The sequence below is a fragment of the Haliotis rufescens genome, unplaced genomic scaffold (genome assembly GCF_023055435.1).
Source record: "Haliotis rufescens isolate VD_foot unplaced genomic scaffold, xgHalRufe1.0.p SCAF_6, whole genome shotgun sequence".
Classification (NCBI taxonomy): Eukaryota; Metazoa; Mollusca; class Gastropoda; order Lepetellida; family Haliotidae; genus Haliotis; species Haliotis rufescens.
The window spans coordinates 48164730-48183276 of record NW_025964334.1 but is presented as its reverse complement, the minus strand read 5'-3'; the positions used below and the strand labels follow the sequence as shown (position 1 = coordinate 48183276).

The following is an 18547-nucleotide window of genomic DNA, read 5'->3' as shown; positions in this document are numbered from 1 at the left end:
GCTGAGTTTAAGGTTTCATCCCAGTCAACCCTGGCTGAGTTAAAGTTTTCATCCCAGTCAACCCTGGCTGAGTTTAAGGTTTAATCCCAGTCAACCCTCGCTGAGTTTAAGGTTTAATCCCAGTCAACCCTGGCTGAGATTAAGGTTTAATCCCAGTCAACCCTGGCTGAGATTAAGGTTTCATCCCTGTCAACCCAGTATGGATGGCTGGACAAGCACTTCCTGTGGTCTTGATGTTTCAGTTTACTGAATGAAACATCACCAGACATCAATTCATCATTGCAGCAAAAGATTATACAAGAAAAACTAAATTTGTGAGTAGGGTTTATTTAAGTAAATTGTGAAATATCATCAACCATATTAATCACATGTCATAACCATATGTCCTCTAAAACATGTTTTTATGTATCTACACAGTATCTGGTTATCCATATGCACTAAAACACAACTGTGAGCTGCTGTCACTGGCTAAAACAAAACCTTTCAACAGTTTGATATAGCTGCAGATATAAACCTGTTCTATGACAATTAATCATTTGACACATCTCAACTACTGGGGTCAAATACATTGTTACACTCTGTTACACATATGTATATATATATATAGTCTGCACTTTTATCCACTAGCCTGAAACCTGTGTCAAGTAAAATTTCATATGTCTAGCAAGATCAGCTTGTACTAGTCCATATAGTAAGACTAAAATCTACTGAAAATAACGCCAAAATACATGTTCAGGGCTAGAAGACTCAACAGCTCTTGGCACAGACTGTATATACGTGTTAATGTTGAATTCACCATACTTATTAAAACACTGAAACTGACAACACCATTACACATTCAAAGCCTTGTATACAAGGTTGCTGAGCACAGCTCAGAGTAACAACAATAACAAGTTTGATCAAAAATCGAAACCATGTAACCATGGCTACCAGAAGATTTGGCTCTTACTGCAATGCTGATTTCCTGAAGATCTTTCCCAATATCAGATCTATACTCCGGATATTTACATCAACGATTTGATGACCCATTGGTAACAATATTTACATGCTGGTTAGGGATTGACAATGTCCTCCTGACAACTGATAATGAATAATACAAGACATGGCACACTATATGAAAATATCATATGTATGTGATTCTTTTTTTCCCAATCTATATCATGTCATGCCTGTGGGTCATTCAAATATATATCACATCTTGAATTATATGGAATAGAATATAAGAAGAAATGACATGATAATGTAGAAAAAAACAAGTAAATACTGCAATATGTAATGTCTTGATAAATGTTCAGCAAATATGTTTCTAAATATGACAGAAATTTTAGGCACATATTACACACTGTCAATACAAAAACAACAGAAATTAAGAATTGAATGTTTTCGTTACGGTAGACATGTGGTTTCAGCGCAGCCAAAACAAGTTGACATTCAAATCTAGCACTATATTCTAATCATCATCAAAGCATATCAGTCAGTTAGTGAGTGAGTGAATATGGTTTTTGCTGCTTTTAGCATATTCCAGCACTATCACAGCAGGGACACCTGAAATGTGCTTGACACATTGTACCCGTTTGGGGAATCAAACGCGGGCCTTCAGTGTGACGAACAAACGCTTTAACCACTAGCTACCCCACTGCCCCATAAGCAAGTCAATAAATACTTAAAGAAGATTGGTTTGCAATAAGCAGGATTAGTCACAGTAAACACTGCAACAAACACAAAAACACACAATAAAGTGTATAAGGAAGCCTTGTTATCACTGTGTTGGTCAAATCTACATATGGTGGTTGAGATGTACACATCCATGTCAAACAATTTGTAAAAATAAAAAATGAAATCAATGACACAGGTACCATTCCTGGCATTCACAGGATGAAGATCATTCATAAGGTTGTTCCTAACCATTGGACACCACCAATTCTTAGTCAGGGCTTGTGATTGTAACTTGATTGTGCTGAAATAGACAGTATGACAGCAAGCATAAAAACTCCTGTAAAGAGGAAAGTCACAGTTTTATCACTTCACATTTTTTACAAACGTAAGCAACAAGGGGGCTTGCATCTTCTCAAGAAAGCTACACTGTATCTTGAATACACTTGATACATGCTCAGCCGCATCACTTATTCACAAATATCAGCTGAAAATGTTCACTAAAATTCCTTACGTATCTTTATGCATCAAATCTAATCCAGTGAAACTCTGTTAATCTGGATAACCTTTCCAGTGAATAATCTGGATTATCAGATTTATGGATTATGAATCATTGTTTTAGTGCATGAGTGCTTTACGATGCTTTTCGCAGTAGTCCAGCAATATCGAGGTGCGTGACACTAGAAAAGGGCTTCACACATTGCACCCATGTGAGGAATCGAACCCAAAGGTGCAATCAGCAAATACTTTAAAGTTTAACCACTAGGTTACTCAATTGTTACGGAGTGAAGACATTTGTGTATATGTAGATGTTAAGTTTCTGTGGAGGGTGGACTTTCTGGATGAAGATTAACAGAGTTTCATTGAACCACTGATCTCACAGAAATGTCTTAAATCTGTGCCCCGCCCATTGCTCCAGTAAGATCTGCCTCATAGTCGCTGTCGACCCCAACTTCTTCCTCCATGGTGTCCTGTCGACCCTGCCAGGACAGGTTGGAGCGTCGCCGTGGTGACACCCCTTCCTCCGATGTGCGGGAAGGACTGTATGGACTCTGCTCACTCTCAATTAGGTCATTGGGTGAGTAAGGTGGTGGAGGATCTGCTGAAATGATTATCAAGGATATATGAAAAGTTAATGTGAACAGGTTTTATATCGTTTTTAGCAGAATTGCACCGATAGCAAAGCAGAGGACATTGACTCAACAGGCACTAGAAATGGGCTTCACACATTGTACCCAGTGGGGAAACAAACCCGGAACGTATGCCATGTAGGCGCGATTGACATTAACTTGAAAGTGAGCAAATAGATTTAACACAGATTAAGCAGTGTTCCAGTTATAGCAGGGTGGAGAACACCAAAAATGGTCCTCGCACATATGCAAACCAGAAGTGAGTAGGAAACGCCTTAACCACTGTCTACTCCACACCATTCAACTTGCAAGACATAAACTTTCATACAATCAGATATTTGTCACGGAGGAACAAGACTGAATAACCGAACGTTGTTCCATGTCAGCGAGATTCCAGCTTTACCACCACAGCCTGTAACAATATGGTCTGTTATCACCACAGCCAGTAACAATATGGCCTGTTATCACCACAGCCTGTAACAGTATGGCGTTTTATCACCACAGCCTGTAACAATAGGGTCTGTTATCACCACATCCTGTAACAATAGGGTCTGTTATCACCACAGCCTGTAACAATAGGGTATGTTATCACCACAGCCTGTAACAGTATGACATGTTATCACCACAGCCTGTAACAGTATGACATGTTATCACCACAGCCTGTAACAATAGGGTCTGTTATCACCACAACATGTAACAATATGGTCTGTTTTCACCACAGTCTGTAATAATATGGCCTGTTATCACCACAGCCTGTAACTATATGGCCTTTTATTACCACAGCCTGTAACAATAGGGTCTTATGACCACAGCCTGTATCAATAGGGGTCTGTTATCACCACAGCCTGTAACAATAGGGTCTGTTATCACCACAGCGTGAAACAATATGGTCTGGTATCACCACAGCCTGTAACAGTATGACCTGCTATCATCACAACCTGTAACAATATGGTCTGTTATCACCACAGCCTGTAACATTAGGGTCTGTTATCACCACAGCCTGTAACAATAGGGTCTGTTTTCATCACAGCCTGTAACAATATGGCCCGGGCAAACAGAATTTGACAGAAAGTCCACACTTTTGTCACCAGCTCTTTAGACATTCATAGGTCTAAGGATACTGGCAAACTTTTCTACTCAGCAATATTCCAGCTATAAATAATGGCAGTCTGTCAATAAAAGAGTCTTGACCAGACAATCTACATTGACACTATGGGGAACAATCCACGCCCTCAGGGTTCGATGAAACTGATTCAGCAAAGAAGAAGAGAGATAACATATAGCTGACATATCGCCACTTACCATAATTCTGCTGTTGAGGTGAATGGAAGTTGTGTGACTGGCGCCGACACTGGCGGATCTTCTCCTTGGCTTCCTGTACGTAGAACTTGGTAGTCCCGGACCCTAGGAACACATAAACAGCAGATTGGTAATTCTCAACTCCAACATACGTTTGATAATTTCAGTTACACTTAACCATCCTGTCTGTTGTTTACCGCCACACTCAGCTATATTCCAGCTATATGACATCAGCCTATATAATTAAGTCTGGACCAGACAATCCAGTGAGTGATATCGTGAATGTCGGGGTATGTTGACACGCTACATTTGGTTGCCTCTAACAACCAGCATGGGTTGCTGGGACCTATTCCACTCCGGCAGTCCCAGGAGTTGAGAAGTGTCAATATACCAAATACTGTTTCAGGACCTTGACACCAACATTACAGCCATAGATAAACTATCAGTAAAGGAGAGCCGACCAGACAAACCCATGGTGGACTGAACCAGGAGTGACCCACATGTTGAATTAAATGTCATAGAGACATCTAAACACATTCCAACACAAAGCAATAACAAGACATTCCCCTCCAACTTGATTGGGTTAATTCCAATAGGTAAGCCAAAACCTAATCTGTCCAAAAGTGTTCAAGCCATACGACAGTTGTCTGTAAATGAACAAGTCTGGTCCAGTAACCAGTGGTTGATAGCATGAGCCATCTCCCATGCTGTGGGGATACATCACACAATGACCTCAGTCTCTAAGTCTGACCACCAACATAGTCACCTCTGATAAGGATTGGGAGCCTATTCCAACATACAGGGTTCCCCTTCTGCAGATGGCGCCGAATTTCTTACTCAAGGATTTGAACATGGCTTTTAACATCATTTTCAGCAGATTTTAGGGTTAGGCTAAAAGAACCTGCATCATCATTAAGTCTGCCGCATGTTTTATTTTTTTTTCAATTTAAAAAAACCCTAACAATATAGCACAGAGTTACTTCCTTTTACATGCGCACTGCGTTACTGCACATCTCGTGTTATGGTCATGGCGGCAATAGGAGTTTGTATGCTTGTTTACATAGGGAGACCCTTTCCCAGGTTGATGGTATACAACTGCTTATTTGGTAACATACTAGTTTGAACAAGCAAAAAAAACCTTAAAAAACACCACCCGCCCGCACTATATTTTCAAAAGCCATTGCCTTAGAACTAATTCTTTTATTTTTTTAGCCTTATTTATGGACTTTTATTAGCTGTGCTTGGTAGAATGGACAGAATTTGACTAGACTCGGGTTTCAGAGTAGCGGCAAGAGTTGAAGACTGCTCAAGAGATAAGGTCATGGGAGCTGACTCCAGCACTTCTGGCAACTGTGAACAGGATCTCCATCTCACCTGTGTATTTGATGTCTCCCAGATCTTGGCCATGTACATCAGGCAGTTGGTGGGCTATTTGCTACAAACAAAGTTTCTATTACAGCAAAATGTCTTCATTTCAAACAGTTGTTTGTCATACTTCTAATTGTGTTTTTAATTATGGTTGTCATAACATGCACAGTGCAGACATCTAACTGAAATACTGTTCAAAGTGGGGTTGAATGAAACATACAACAGTTCTTTTTGTCATTTCCATGACAAGATGACAGCAGCAAATATATGGTAATGTCAACATAATTCTCAATGTTATTGTGGATTTCATAGGCAGATCCAGGAATTTGAAAATGGAGGCCTGCACGTATGTGACTATGGAGGGTGAAGTTAACATGTCTGAAAAAGGGGAAGGTGCCACCCACTCTGGATCTGCCAGAGGAGTTCATAATGGTTTAGAAAACAATCACAATGCCAATATAACCGAGCTACTGTTCAAAACGACATTCAACAAAATGTACAAAAGTCCTACAGTTCTTGTAGCTAAATCAGCTAAATAAGTGATGAGCTGAAACAACACTTGTATCATCTCTTGAAATTCAATACATCTGTTCTTGTTGTTTGTTGTTTAACGCCGCACTCAGCAATATTCAAGCTATGACGGTGGTCTGTGAATAATTGAGTCTGGACCAGACAATCTGGTGATTAACATCATGAGCCTCCTACAACAAGCCTCTTTTGACAAGGATGGGTTGCTGAAGACCTATTCTAACCCGGATCTTCATGGGTCTCAATACATGATAAAACGTAACATGTCAAAACACACATGTTTCTTGTCATATTGCTATCTGAGGGATCTTGAAACAGCATGAAGAAAAAACAAAGTCACAGCCATACATACAATCATGTGCTCAATGGTTCTACTTACGGATTGTGCATCGAATATCACAGAACACTTTTTGGAAAAATCACAATAAGCATCAGACACTTTCAGCAGTCCCTCTTTGATACGGATCAGTTTCACTGCTTCATTTTCATGCACTCTATCAGCAACTGCAACAGAAGTTTTTAAAACTCAGCACTGATTTAAAAAATACAGTCCTGTTAATCGGACGCTCGTTAATCGGACACTCAGCTTTATCCAACACTAATGATGGGAACCGAAAACATCAGTGCTATTTAGACTTGTTAATCCACCAGTCTCACTCCGACTCTGACACACCTGATTTGAAACAGATTGCTGAAATCATTCATAATCGGAATTTTTTGAAGTTTCGATCTAAACAGTTGATAATACTTAATTCCGTTTATTCGACATACTCATCGACACACCAACATAATCATATGTAATCAACCATGACGGATTAACAGGACATAATGGGACATAACGAGACATAACGGGACATAACGAGACATAATGGGACATAACGAGACATAACGGGACTGTAAATGAGGATATCTCTTTTCTGGGGTGACTCATGGCATTGGACTTCTTAAATACTTTCACTGTGATAGACCTCTATCAATAGTGACATTGATAAAAACATAAAAGGGAAGAATAAACCCAGCATAAAACATTGAATACCAGCGTTAGAAATTGGCACTAGTCCTGTAGTCCTTGCCAAACTGCCCAACAGTTAAGGTTTCATAAGGACAAGTAGAAAATTGACATTTCCAGGGGTTTTGCTATATGTTATCATTATAAGGACTAGTGGACTAAAAATGTTAGTTTCTATAACTGATAATATTAATGCAAGTGCACTGACGTAACACTGACGTTCATTGAGTGAGGTATTTTGGATGCAACCCAGTCTTTCAGTCATGTCCCAGTAGTCAGTCTCATATAGTGGCAACCAGGAGATGTTCAGGAATATTTTGATGAAGCCAGAGACAGGCTCACAGGTCAAGAAGTCAATCAACAATCAATTGATCCTGGCAGACCAGGAGATAACCTACGTTAATTAATTATCCACTCAGAACAATCAACTTCTATATGCTTTCAAAGCACAAACAAAACATTTTTAATTTAAACATGCTTTATTTTTACCTTGAGCGAAACAGTGAATATATAAGTCTGTGCCATAAACTTCTGACTCTACCTGCCCAAATAAGGTTCTAGCCACATTTTCAGTAGATTTAGTGTCATGAAATAGACCTGTATTATTAACGGAGTTTACTAGACCGAACAGATTTTTCGAGACTCAGGCTTTGGATTTGTTTCTGAGGTGAGGTGAGGTGAAATTGGGTTTAACGTCGCGTCCAAGATTATTGCACTTATATAGCGACGTGCATGTACGTGTGTGTGTTTGTGTGGCTGCTTGTACTAGTCCGGACTGATGCCGATTTACAGTGCTAGCTCACTGGGATACCATGCCGCAGTTCAACATGAATACCCCACTCAGACACAGTATACTGACTCCGAGCCGACCAGTCCTTGTTTTAGCCCCTTAATGCCGAGCGCCAGACAGGGTAACAACAAGATTTGTTTCTGAAGATGCCCAAGTCGAAGACTGATATATGTGCTAAACATGGTGGCAGAAGAAACTGCGCACTTTGCCTCCTGTCACACATACCTACTCCTGGGGCAAGAGTTTCTCTGCTCTCATCATTTTCTCAAGAGTCCAGAAACTTGTTTTCTGTGTGAAAGGTAAACTGCCCAGTTTCAGCTCACCCTACTGTCGAGCAGCATCCTTCCCTGTTGGTACTTGCTGCAGGAGATTCTCATCCTAACCAACAACTCATTGTTACAGCTTACCTTCCACCTGAGCTAAGTCTTTGGCTCTTTCAGCTTGAGATAACCTTCCTTCCAAACTCTGTAGCTCAGCAGATGTTGCTTTCTAAAAACAGGTATGGCAATGAATTGTTTGAAAGGCATTACTTAGAAGTTAACGGATGACAAAGTGGACACAATGTATGGATAACAACTTCTTTAATACTGTACAGGCGACGTTAGGTACAGATACTTATACTGTTGTCAAGCAGGCTGGCCTTGATTGACGTTTCATTGTTGATCCTTATATTGTTGTCAAGCAGCCTTGCTTTGCTTGATAACGGTATAAGGATCTATACTGAAACGTTACCTTTACAGTAAATAAAGAAGTCATTATCCACACATTGTGTCCACGTTGTCAAGTATTGTATTACTGACACACTTCACCCAAGACAAGTTTGAAATACTTTTTCCACTTTTGCGATATTTAGGTTGGTAACACATGTAAAAATATGGATCTTGCCTTAAACACATAAAAGAACAACATTTCTGCAATTGTTTCTGAGCAGGTGAGATAAGGAATTGGCTATATGAAATAAAACTGCATTTCATGGCATAACAATATGGTATCAATTAGGGGTGAAACTATACATCAAGGTCATGATACATAGGTGACGATATGATACGTGTAGCGATACACATATTTACATCAAATCGAATGGAAACTTTTTGACAATAAATATTTCAGAGCAGGTTCAAAAGGAAAAGCTAGCTGTAGACACATGTTCGCAATGGCTATTTTCGTAGTGAACTTGAAACGCTAATTCCAATACATTTTCCTATATCTGACGGGCTAAAATGCCAGGGGTATTATTTCAGCAAGTGTATTTCTTATATCGATACAGAGAAAGACGTATAGTGTATTGTATCGTCACCTGAAAACTCCCGATGCACTGGTGCACCGATGCATCATTTCACCCCTAGTGTCAATAGTGTTGACTGAAGCCTGTGACAAGAAGTTCTGTCAACAATGACCCACTTCCCATTGCCTACCTTGAAGGCCTTCTTTAATTCCTTCCTAATCTTCACCTCACGCTGCTCACACGAAGCCTGGGAGAGAGGCATGTATATTTACTACAAACTGGACACGACAACACAGGAAAACGGTACTGCTTATGAAATATTAAACACCGTATTCGACGTAATAATTAAGGGTGCATATAACACACGAGTGCGTATTATACACGATTCAATAAGTGTTATGTACACTGATCAATCGGAAGGGGTGCTAATTGGGATTCTTCACTTGGCAATATATATTAGCAAATATCCCTGTGGGCGCTTATTATGTTGAATACGGTACTGGTTCTAGTACATTTGAATACCTTCTGACTCTCAGTGCCTACCAGTGCTGAAACAACTACTGCTTTTTTACTCATCATATTATTTGATATGAATTGGTTACATCACAATATTTATCCTGATGATACGTCTGCCAAAAACTTATCAGTAAGACCATAAGTAGAATACTTCAAAAGAAATGGGCTTACCATTCCACTGACACTAATAACATTTGGGAAAGCAGTTAAATATACACAAAATATTTTTTGAATGCAGACATGCGTGCTGACCAAATGTAAATGTGCACACTATGAGTACTGCAGACCTGACAAACATGGCGATACAATATATTCAGATAATGTTTTGAAGAACAGACACAAATATAAAAATGTCTTTTATATTTGTTTTTCTCCTACCTTCCAACCAATCCAGGGTCTGTTTCACAAAGTGATCTTAGTTCTATTACAATAATAAACCTAGTATGGGAGATACGATCATCTTAGCGCAAAGATCGCTGTGAGGCTTAGGGCCCCAGACTTTACAAAAAAGAATACATCTTGAAGACAAGATAAATTACGACAGACGTAACTTACAAAGTTGGTTTTGGCATGGGCAACATGCTTCTCTCCCTCCAGGACCATCTCATACATATGTTTGTACTCCTTGATGTGCTCTGCAAAATAGGTCATTTCACATCTTATTGATTGTTGGCTTGTTGTATAACACAGCACTCAGCAATATTCCAGCTATATCACAATAGTCTGTAAACAAACAAGTCTGGACCAGACACATCATGGACTTTCATCTCTGTGATTGGGATTTGATGACGTGCATCAACCAAGTCAGCGAGCCAGACCACCTAAACCTGTTACTTGCCTTTTACGGCAAGCATGGGTTGCTGAAGACCTATTCTACCCCGATGATATTGTTAATACTTTAGGCGCACACGTTGAGAGCTGGAATGGAAAATGGCTGCAACAAACGGTAAATGTTTTGAAAATGTGTACCCACCAATAAATTCTCGTTGTACTTCTGTCCATACTAGATTGAGTTCAGCCAGCTGGTTGGCAACATCCTGACAACACAAAATGGCGCATTGTGACCATGAGGGAAGAGTCCCAAGTTGGATGGAAGTCAGGAAGGTGAGGGTCTCCTAACTATCCAAGGTATTTACTAGATGTCAGAACGGAGCAATCCCTCGGGTATCCAGGGTATTTACTAGATGTCAGAACCGAGCAATCCCTCGGGTATCCAAGGTATTACTAGATGTTAGAACCAAGCAATCCCTCGGGTATCCAAGGTATTTACTAGATGTCAGAACCGAGCAATCCCTCGGGTATCCAAGGTATTACTAGATGTCAGAACCCAGCAATCCCTCGGGTATCCAAGGTATTACTAGATGTCAGAACCCAGCGATCCCTCGGGTATCCAAGGTTTTACTAGATGTCAGAACCCAGCAATCCCTCGGGTATCCAAGGTATTACTAGATGTCAGAACCCAGCAATCCCTCGGGTATCCAAGGTATTACTAGATGTCAGAACCCAGCGATCCCTCGGGTATCCAAGGTTTTACTAGATGTCAGAACCCAGCGATCCCTCGGGTATCCAAGGTATTACTAGATGTCAGAACCCAGCAATCCCTCGGGTATCCAAGGTATTACTAGATGTCAGAACCCAGCAATCCCTCGGGTATCCAAGGTATTACTAGATGTCAGAACCCAGCAATCCCTCGGGTATCCAAGGTATTACTAGATGTCAGAACCCAGCGATCCCTCGGGTATCCAAGGTTTTACTAGATGTCAGAACCCAGCGATCCCTCGGGTATCCAAGGTATTACTAGATGTCAGAACCGAGCAATCCCTCGGGTATCCAAGGTATTACTAGATGTCAGAACCCAGCAATCCCTCGGGTATCCAAGGTTTTACTAGATGTCAGAACCCAGCGATCCCTCGGGTATCCAAGGTATTACTAGATGTCAGAACCCAGCGATCCCTCGGGTATCCAAGGTTTTACTAGATGTCAGAACCCAGCGATCCCTCGGGTATATTTTGGCAATGATGTTATAGAGGTTTGTATTTTAAGAATCATCAAACAATAGTTGTCATTGTTATTAGTTCAAAGAATAACTTTAATACGTCTGGAGTAATCCCCCCTTCCCTTCTCCAATATTCTTCATCTAGTTAAACGGCTCAATTAAGCAATATAAAACATGCATCAATGCAATCTATTATTGAAAAATGCAACCCAATATTTATGTCGACATACATAAGTGCATGTCCAAAATATTCATATTTGAGAATTTGACTACCTCTAACTTGTCCACACATCAACCTTTGAACACAGTCAATATCGCACTATGTGTAATTCATGACACATTACACAGTCATCATAAATCTGAGATTTTGCTTATTTAGACTAGTTTATGCGTCTGTGTTTCAACTTTGATAAATTAATGGTACCAGGGTGCAACCTGGTTTGTTCTGGTGCAACCTGGTTTATTCTGGTGCAACCTGGTTTAGTCTGGTGCAACCTTGTTTAGTCTGGTGCAACCAGCTTTTCATGTCAACATGCACCTGGTGCAGCTCAACTCCAGTTCCTTAAATTGAGACCCCCAATATTCTGCATCTAGGTGTAGATGTTGGAAAGAAGTGGGGTATCCCACCTGGCACATGCACTAGAGGCTTGGGAAGGGAGATATCATTAGTGGCACAACTAATCATGGATGGTTGACAGTGAAGAGGACTTCTGTTGAAAATCTAAAGATTTTATGATCTAATGACAGTATACAAGATTTACTGCTCTGGAGTAATAGACGTTTTGTAATCCCAAGATTTATGTGTATATACTGACAAAAAACTTTTTCGGCAGGGTTGGTTGGGTCCCCAAAACAAAGGCTCTTTCTTATTCATATTGAAGTCTGAAAGTGACTGTGATCACTCATCACCGAGCAATTCACAGACATGGTGATGCAGATGCTTTGAACAGTATTCCAGTGATATCACAGCATGACAGCTTGATGCAAGCCCAAAGTAATGCAGGTCTTAGATGTTTACAACTTTAGTGAAACCCACAAGCACGGGTATGGTGCTGACAAACCTAGGAACATAATCAGGGAGAACTGGGATTTGAACCACGATCATAGGTTCCTGGCATGCCCAAGGGATGCAACTCTGCACAGTGAATTGCGGTGCCTAAGACGACTTGGCCACCGGTGCCCCAAGTTGCCTCACAACAAAAGCATTCAGGGGAGCCATGTTTTTCTCCAGCATGATGTCACTGGATTGCAAATGCTGCCTACCTGTATAGCACGATTGTCTTCATGTGCAGTCCATTTCAGGAGATCTTGTGAAGCTACAACAAAACATGTCATTCTCAAATTGGTTCATCATTAATAAATAACTGTTTGCTAAAAGTCAAGTTGAACTACAATCATTAAGTAATATCGAAACCTGGCCTCTCACTTTCCCAGTAATATTTACAATTATCACAAATGTGATATCAGACAATCTGGACAAAGATAACTCTTGATTGTCATGTATAAAATGTGAATAATGACCATGATCACTACAAACTTACGGTATGCTTAGGACCCGTGAAGATCTGGCGTAGAATAGGTCTTCAGCAACCCATGATTGCCGTAACAGGCGACTATGCTTGTCGAAAGAGGCGACTAACGAGATCGGGTGGCCAGACTCGCTGACTTGGTTGATGCATGTCATCGTATCCCGATTGCTGGGATCGATGCTCATGATGTCCATCACTGGATTGTATGGTCCAGACTCGAATGACATTATGAGCATCGATCTATGCAATTGTGGTACAATGACATGCATCAACCAAGTTGGTGAGTCTGACCATCCAATCCCGTTGGCGCCTCTTATAAACAGAATGGGTTGCCGAGGAGCAGTTCTAACCCAGATCTCCATGGGTAGTGCTGTCTACACAGTGTCTAGGGCTTCCTGGGTGTACCTACCAGCTGACTGGGCATTCATGAAAGCCTTGGCTGTATTCCGCATGTCCTTCACCTCAGATATGAGCACATTCAGGTCAGCATGACCTCCATTCAGAGAAAGCAACTTAACACTACTCCTGAAAATAATCAAACAAAGAATAATTTGATAATGTATTTATCATTGTCTACAGCATCATTTTCCAACACTGATTTGATAAAGCATCTTCAGTCTACTACCCTTTACAACATAAACGTGCAAAGGTGTTTTGGTAAAGTATGCAGCATACATGTCCTAATACCAATCAAGCTGATACTAGCCCTGTTAGTTAGATACTTCACTAGTGTTCACAAATATTTCCATAATACTAACTATCCCTCATTTCTTAAAACTTGAAAATTGGTATTAAAGCCCTTTCTCATTTCTAGTGATATACACATCTTCCCGAGGCAAGTGAGTCAACTGACTTTAAAAGTCCAGTTTCCACCCCTGCCGAACTGGCTATTACAAGTTATGTCCCTTCTATGCCTCTCCTATGGACCAATCAGATTCCACCTCGGTGCCCAGTCAAGACAATCTGATCAATAATCAAGATCTGTTCTGTGATAAAACAGGTCTTACATTGGGAAGTGCATCAAATCACATGAGCGCCTAGATTAAAAACATGAAAAGATTTGAGAAATATGTGTTGACAACGAGTTGGCGGTGCACATGCTTTGCAAATCCTGCAATCAACCAAAATCAGAGTTTAGGAACAGCATTTTGATTTCATTGCACGATTTTGATTGGACTATGCATAAGACTCATTAGTCCAACCAAAATGTAACTCAATAATACCAGCCTAGTTCGGCAAGGGGGGAAACTGGACGTCTATAGTCTGTTAACTCTCTTGCCTCGGGCAGATGTGATAGACAAGGCTCATTTCCATGTTTGCCAAAAATTAAACATTACTCCAAGGTATTCAGAACCGTTGTATAATGATCAAGAATTTCAATTTCAGGAACTCTACCAGATCAATACCATGTTTTCCAAAGCCATTGTTAGAATACCGACCAATGAGAATGGTAGATTAATCACTGTGGTATAATACATAAGTTGTCATAACCTGATAACTACAATTTTGAAAATTAAAGATTTGAGGCCCTTAGACTAAACACTTACAGCACAAAACCCAAGGACCACCTCCAGGCCTTATTTTTTAATGGTAAGCAAAATAATACACAACTACAAAAGAAAAAAACCACAACTACCAAACCAGTGGGGAAAGTTTAAATAATTCTGCACATACTCTTTTATACCAGTTGAGTTATGCCTTATAAAAGATGGGCTCATGCTATTTTTAAAGAAAAGGGGGAAGAAAAAATAATAATTTCAATTTTATTCCACATGTGTAAAATTTAGAGTTGGCGGATCCCTTAACCAGGTAATACAAAAACATTGCCTAAATATTGTTATATGATGCCAAGAAATTAATTATGCCAATGACACCTGGACCTCAACATATGAGCATGATTAGTGCGCAATTTGGAAACAAATGACAGAAAACAGAAAGTTAAACATAGCATAAATAGGCAAATAGATAGATTTGCCTGCATGTGTGTGCATGGCTGCTTATCACTAATCCGAAGTTATGTGTGTTTTTCATGTGCTAGCTCACTGCGATACCATGCTGCAGTTTAACATAAATAGCCCACTCAGAAACATGCCTGAAACATAATTCTCTAAATCATACCCATGAACGAATATAAAAAATAAAGAAACACATAGGATGATATTATTTACAAAACATGTTACATACTCATTAAAGAGTTTGTATGAAGAGCATCGAAGGGACGTTTGAATCCTTATTGATAATTCAGCCACAGCATCCATATTCTATTAACTGATGTTTCTATCAGCAGGATTAGAAGTTAGACAAGAAACACAGTTAAAGTTTGGAATGTCCACATGCCCATGATTTTCTTGCTCAAAGTTTCCAGGCAAACTAGGATAGCCTTATCAGGCTTATTCATCCATAATTAATGTAACGCATCCATATTTTTAGACCATGTTCAAAGCCCTGCCATCACTAAAAGATGCAGTTGAAGAGGGTGAGAGTATTGGTGAAAAAACATATACCCATCTCAACTTATAGAGAGTCATTGAGCCATGTATTGGTCTGAGTGTCTACCTTGACTTTCAGAAGTTCTGTAAATAACTGCTGAACAATGATATGAGAGTCTTATCATGCTGAGGGTCAGTGTATGCACTGAGTTTAATACAAGAACTTCATCATCCCCAAACACAGTGTAACTTTAAATAACAGTAGTCTTTCAACATACTGACGGTGGAAAAAGGATTACAAAAATTAACCCCACATTACCATCACAACCTGCTGTACAAAATACATCTATCCCATTCAGCATGTTCTGAATTTACTATGAAAACACATGATTGTTCAGGCCAGAAATGTTCTCAAGTTCTAGTATTTGTCTCACACTTCACTGTACTCGGCCTGACAGATGGAGGACTGCGAGTCTGGACCAGACAATCCGGGGATTGATGTCATGAGCATCGATCTAGGCAATTGTGGCATGATGACATGCATCAACCAAGTCACCGAACCGACCACTCGATCCTGTTAGCCACCTGTCACTACAAGCATAGTCGCCTCTTACGGCAAGCATGGGTTGATGAAGACCTATCCTTAGCCAGGCCTGCATGGGTACCAAGTGTTTCATTTTCAACCATGGATTACTCAAATATACATGATGTAAGAAATTGAAACTCTACCTATATTGAAACATGCACTGGCTGGCAACCAAGTATAGCCAAGGACCAGTTGTTGCCAATATTCTTTTCCAACATCACAACCTCTTTTCATGTTGCACAAATTCCAAAGATCATGAGCAAAATTGACTCTTGTCAGGAAATGTTAGCACTACACTAGAGGTGTCCCAATATGCCTACCACACCATCTCCTCAAAATCATAATCATGTACATAATACTTGAGTATGTTGAATCACGATACAATACCTATTATATAACACAATTGGCAACAATTATGTTGAAATTTTCCATGTTCATGACAAGACAATTGTTTAATTTAAGTTTGTCCCATTTGGATTATGCAATGAGATTTCACATTTGTAATGTAATAGCTGGTACAGTACACCCCTGCTGGAGTGTTTGATTGTCTTTATTTCCTCCAATACTGAAGATTACAATTTTAGGTATGTTAACACCAGAAACAACTCAGGAACAGATTTTAAACCCATCTGTGCCGTCATTCTATTGTTGGAACGCTTCATTACTTTTCAAGTATGGAGAGTTGTTTGTCAACTAACCACCCCATCCCATTAGTCACCTCTTACGATAAGCATAGTCGCCTTTTACAGCAAGTATGGGGATCTTCACATGTGACGAGAAGACATATCTCTATTAATAGATATTTTGAGAGTAATAACATGCATTACTTCCCAATCCTGAAGGGATGGTAATCAATATACCCTCCAAGCATAAAGGACAATATAACATCGTATTCATTTGACCACATGTTTTCAAAGTCATTATCATCAATACGATGAATGCTGCAGCACTTCAGAATCACGGTGTGTACTGCTTAGACTCCCACACGTCCTGTATGGATACACGAATATAACAGATCTGAGATATGTGTATCTGGACATCAAGTGTTATGTTACAATCCATTGACGCGATTACGTACATTTTTCAACTGTGGTCTTATCGCCATAATACTAGAAAAAGTCGTACAAATTCTGACATGATTAGCAAAACACCTGTCACTACAGGTATTCTAAACGTCATCGCAAAAGCGACCGGAGTATGTCAACAATGTCCATCGTCCTTCCTACATGAGAATTCCAACAAAGCACTACGCTGAAAACAAACAGCCATAGGAAGACTACCACATGGATGAAAAACATATTTATATATACCTTCTAACAGCTCTGGCAGCCTTGTCCATATTATCTGTTCTGGTGAAAGCAGAGAAGTCAATGTATTGTTCGACAATCAAAACAAACACCGACCACTTTACAGTCTTTTCCGAGAATCTTCTGGAAGTGGGCAAAAAATAACACTCGTTTTGGTTTTCAATTCAAATGGGCATATGTGATAAGAGCTTTTTTATTCCAATACACCCCAGACAGCCAAAAATATCTAAATGGACATTTTCAGAACCAAATTATGCTTCCGTGCAGACGAATCCTTGCTAATTTGTTAACAGGAAGCGTCCTTCGGTTAAAGCGCCCTCTCGTGTCTGTAAACGAGCACCTGCTGACAGCAACGATCGATAACTCTGCTATTCCCTATATTCTCCGTGGCAAGCTTCACAAGTCTTTAAGAAAAGCCTGTTGTTTGATATGTCCATAATCGCTGGGGCAGTTCATGCTGAAAAATATCCAAATATACATTACAGTACACTCTGTGTAACCCGTCACTGCTCGGGGCCGAGGGAAATGTCGGATTAGATTGTTCTCAATGATTCACTCAGTCTGAAATCCAGACTATCACTTAATTAAGGAAATAATTAAAGATTAACCCTCGTGTTTTACCAAACATCAACAGTTACTTTGTCCAATGTAGATTATCCTTGTTAAGCTTTAATTGAATGTTTATTGAATATTGTTTACTGAAAACATGTACACATCCCCCCACGACCCCAATTGAGTGTTTATTGAAGGTTGTTTACTAAATACATGTACAAATCCTCTACGACTACAATTGAGTGTTTATTGAAGGTTGTTTACAAATGCATGTACACATCCCCCACGATCCCAAATGAGTGTTTATTGAAGGTTGTTTACTAAATACATGTACAAATCCCCCACGATTACAGTTGGGTGTTTATTGAAGGTTGTTTACTAAATACATGTACAGATCCCCCACGGCTACAATTGAGTGTTTATTGAAGGTTGTTTACAATTGCATGTACAAATCCTCCACGATCCCAATTGAGTGTTTATTGAAGGTTGTTTACTAAATACATGTACAAATCCTCCGCGGCTACAATTGAGTGTTTATTGAAGGTCGTTGGTCTTGTTTTGATGTCGGATTACAGAGCGTGGATTTGCTCATGGGGGCCACAAAACAGGGTCGGAATTCGCAATAGACAG

General features: G+C 39.9%; 1 protein-coding gene across 2 annotated transcripts; it reads right to left on the bottom strand.

The window, feature by feature from the left end:
* Nucleotides 1-307: 307 nt before the first annotated feature.
* On the bottom strand, nt 308-17687 carry LOC124112918. 2 transcript variants are annotated; one of them, XM_046473111.2, is made up of 11 exons: nt 17369-17687; nt 13453-13568; nt 12778-12830; nt 10492-10555; nt 10074-10153; nt 9193-9249; nt 8185-8266; nt 6358-6482; nt 5457-5517; nt 4086-4187; nt 308-2755 (listed from the first exon to the last, which is right to left on the bottom strand). In XM_046473111.2, the coding sequence occupies exons 1-11, from the start codon at nt 17395-17397 to the stop codon at nt 2544-2546; spliced, it is 981 nt and encodes a 326-aa protein (XP_046329067.1). In that variant the 5' UTR covers nt 17398-17687; the 3' UTR covers nt 308-2543. The 2 variants fall into 2 exon arrangements, with proteins under 2 accessions (XP_046329067.1, XP_046329068.1); XM_046473112.2 differs by having other exon boundaries at nt 308-2752.
* Nucleotides 17688-18547: the final 860 nt, after the last annotated feature.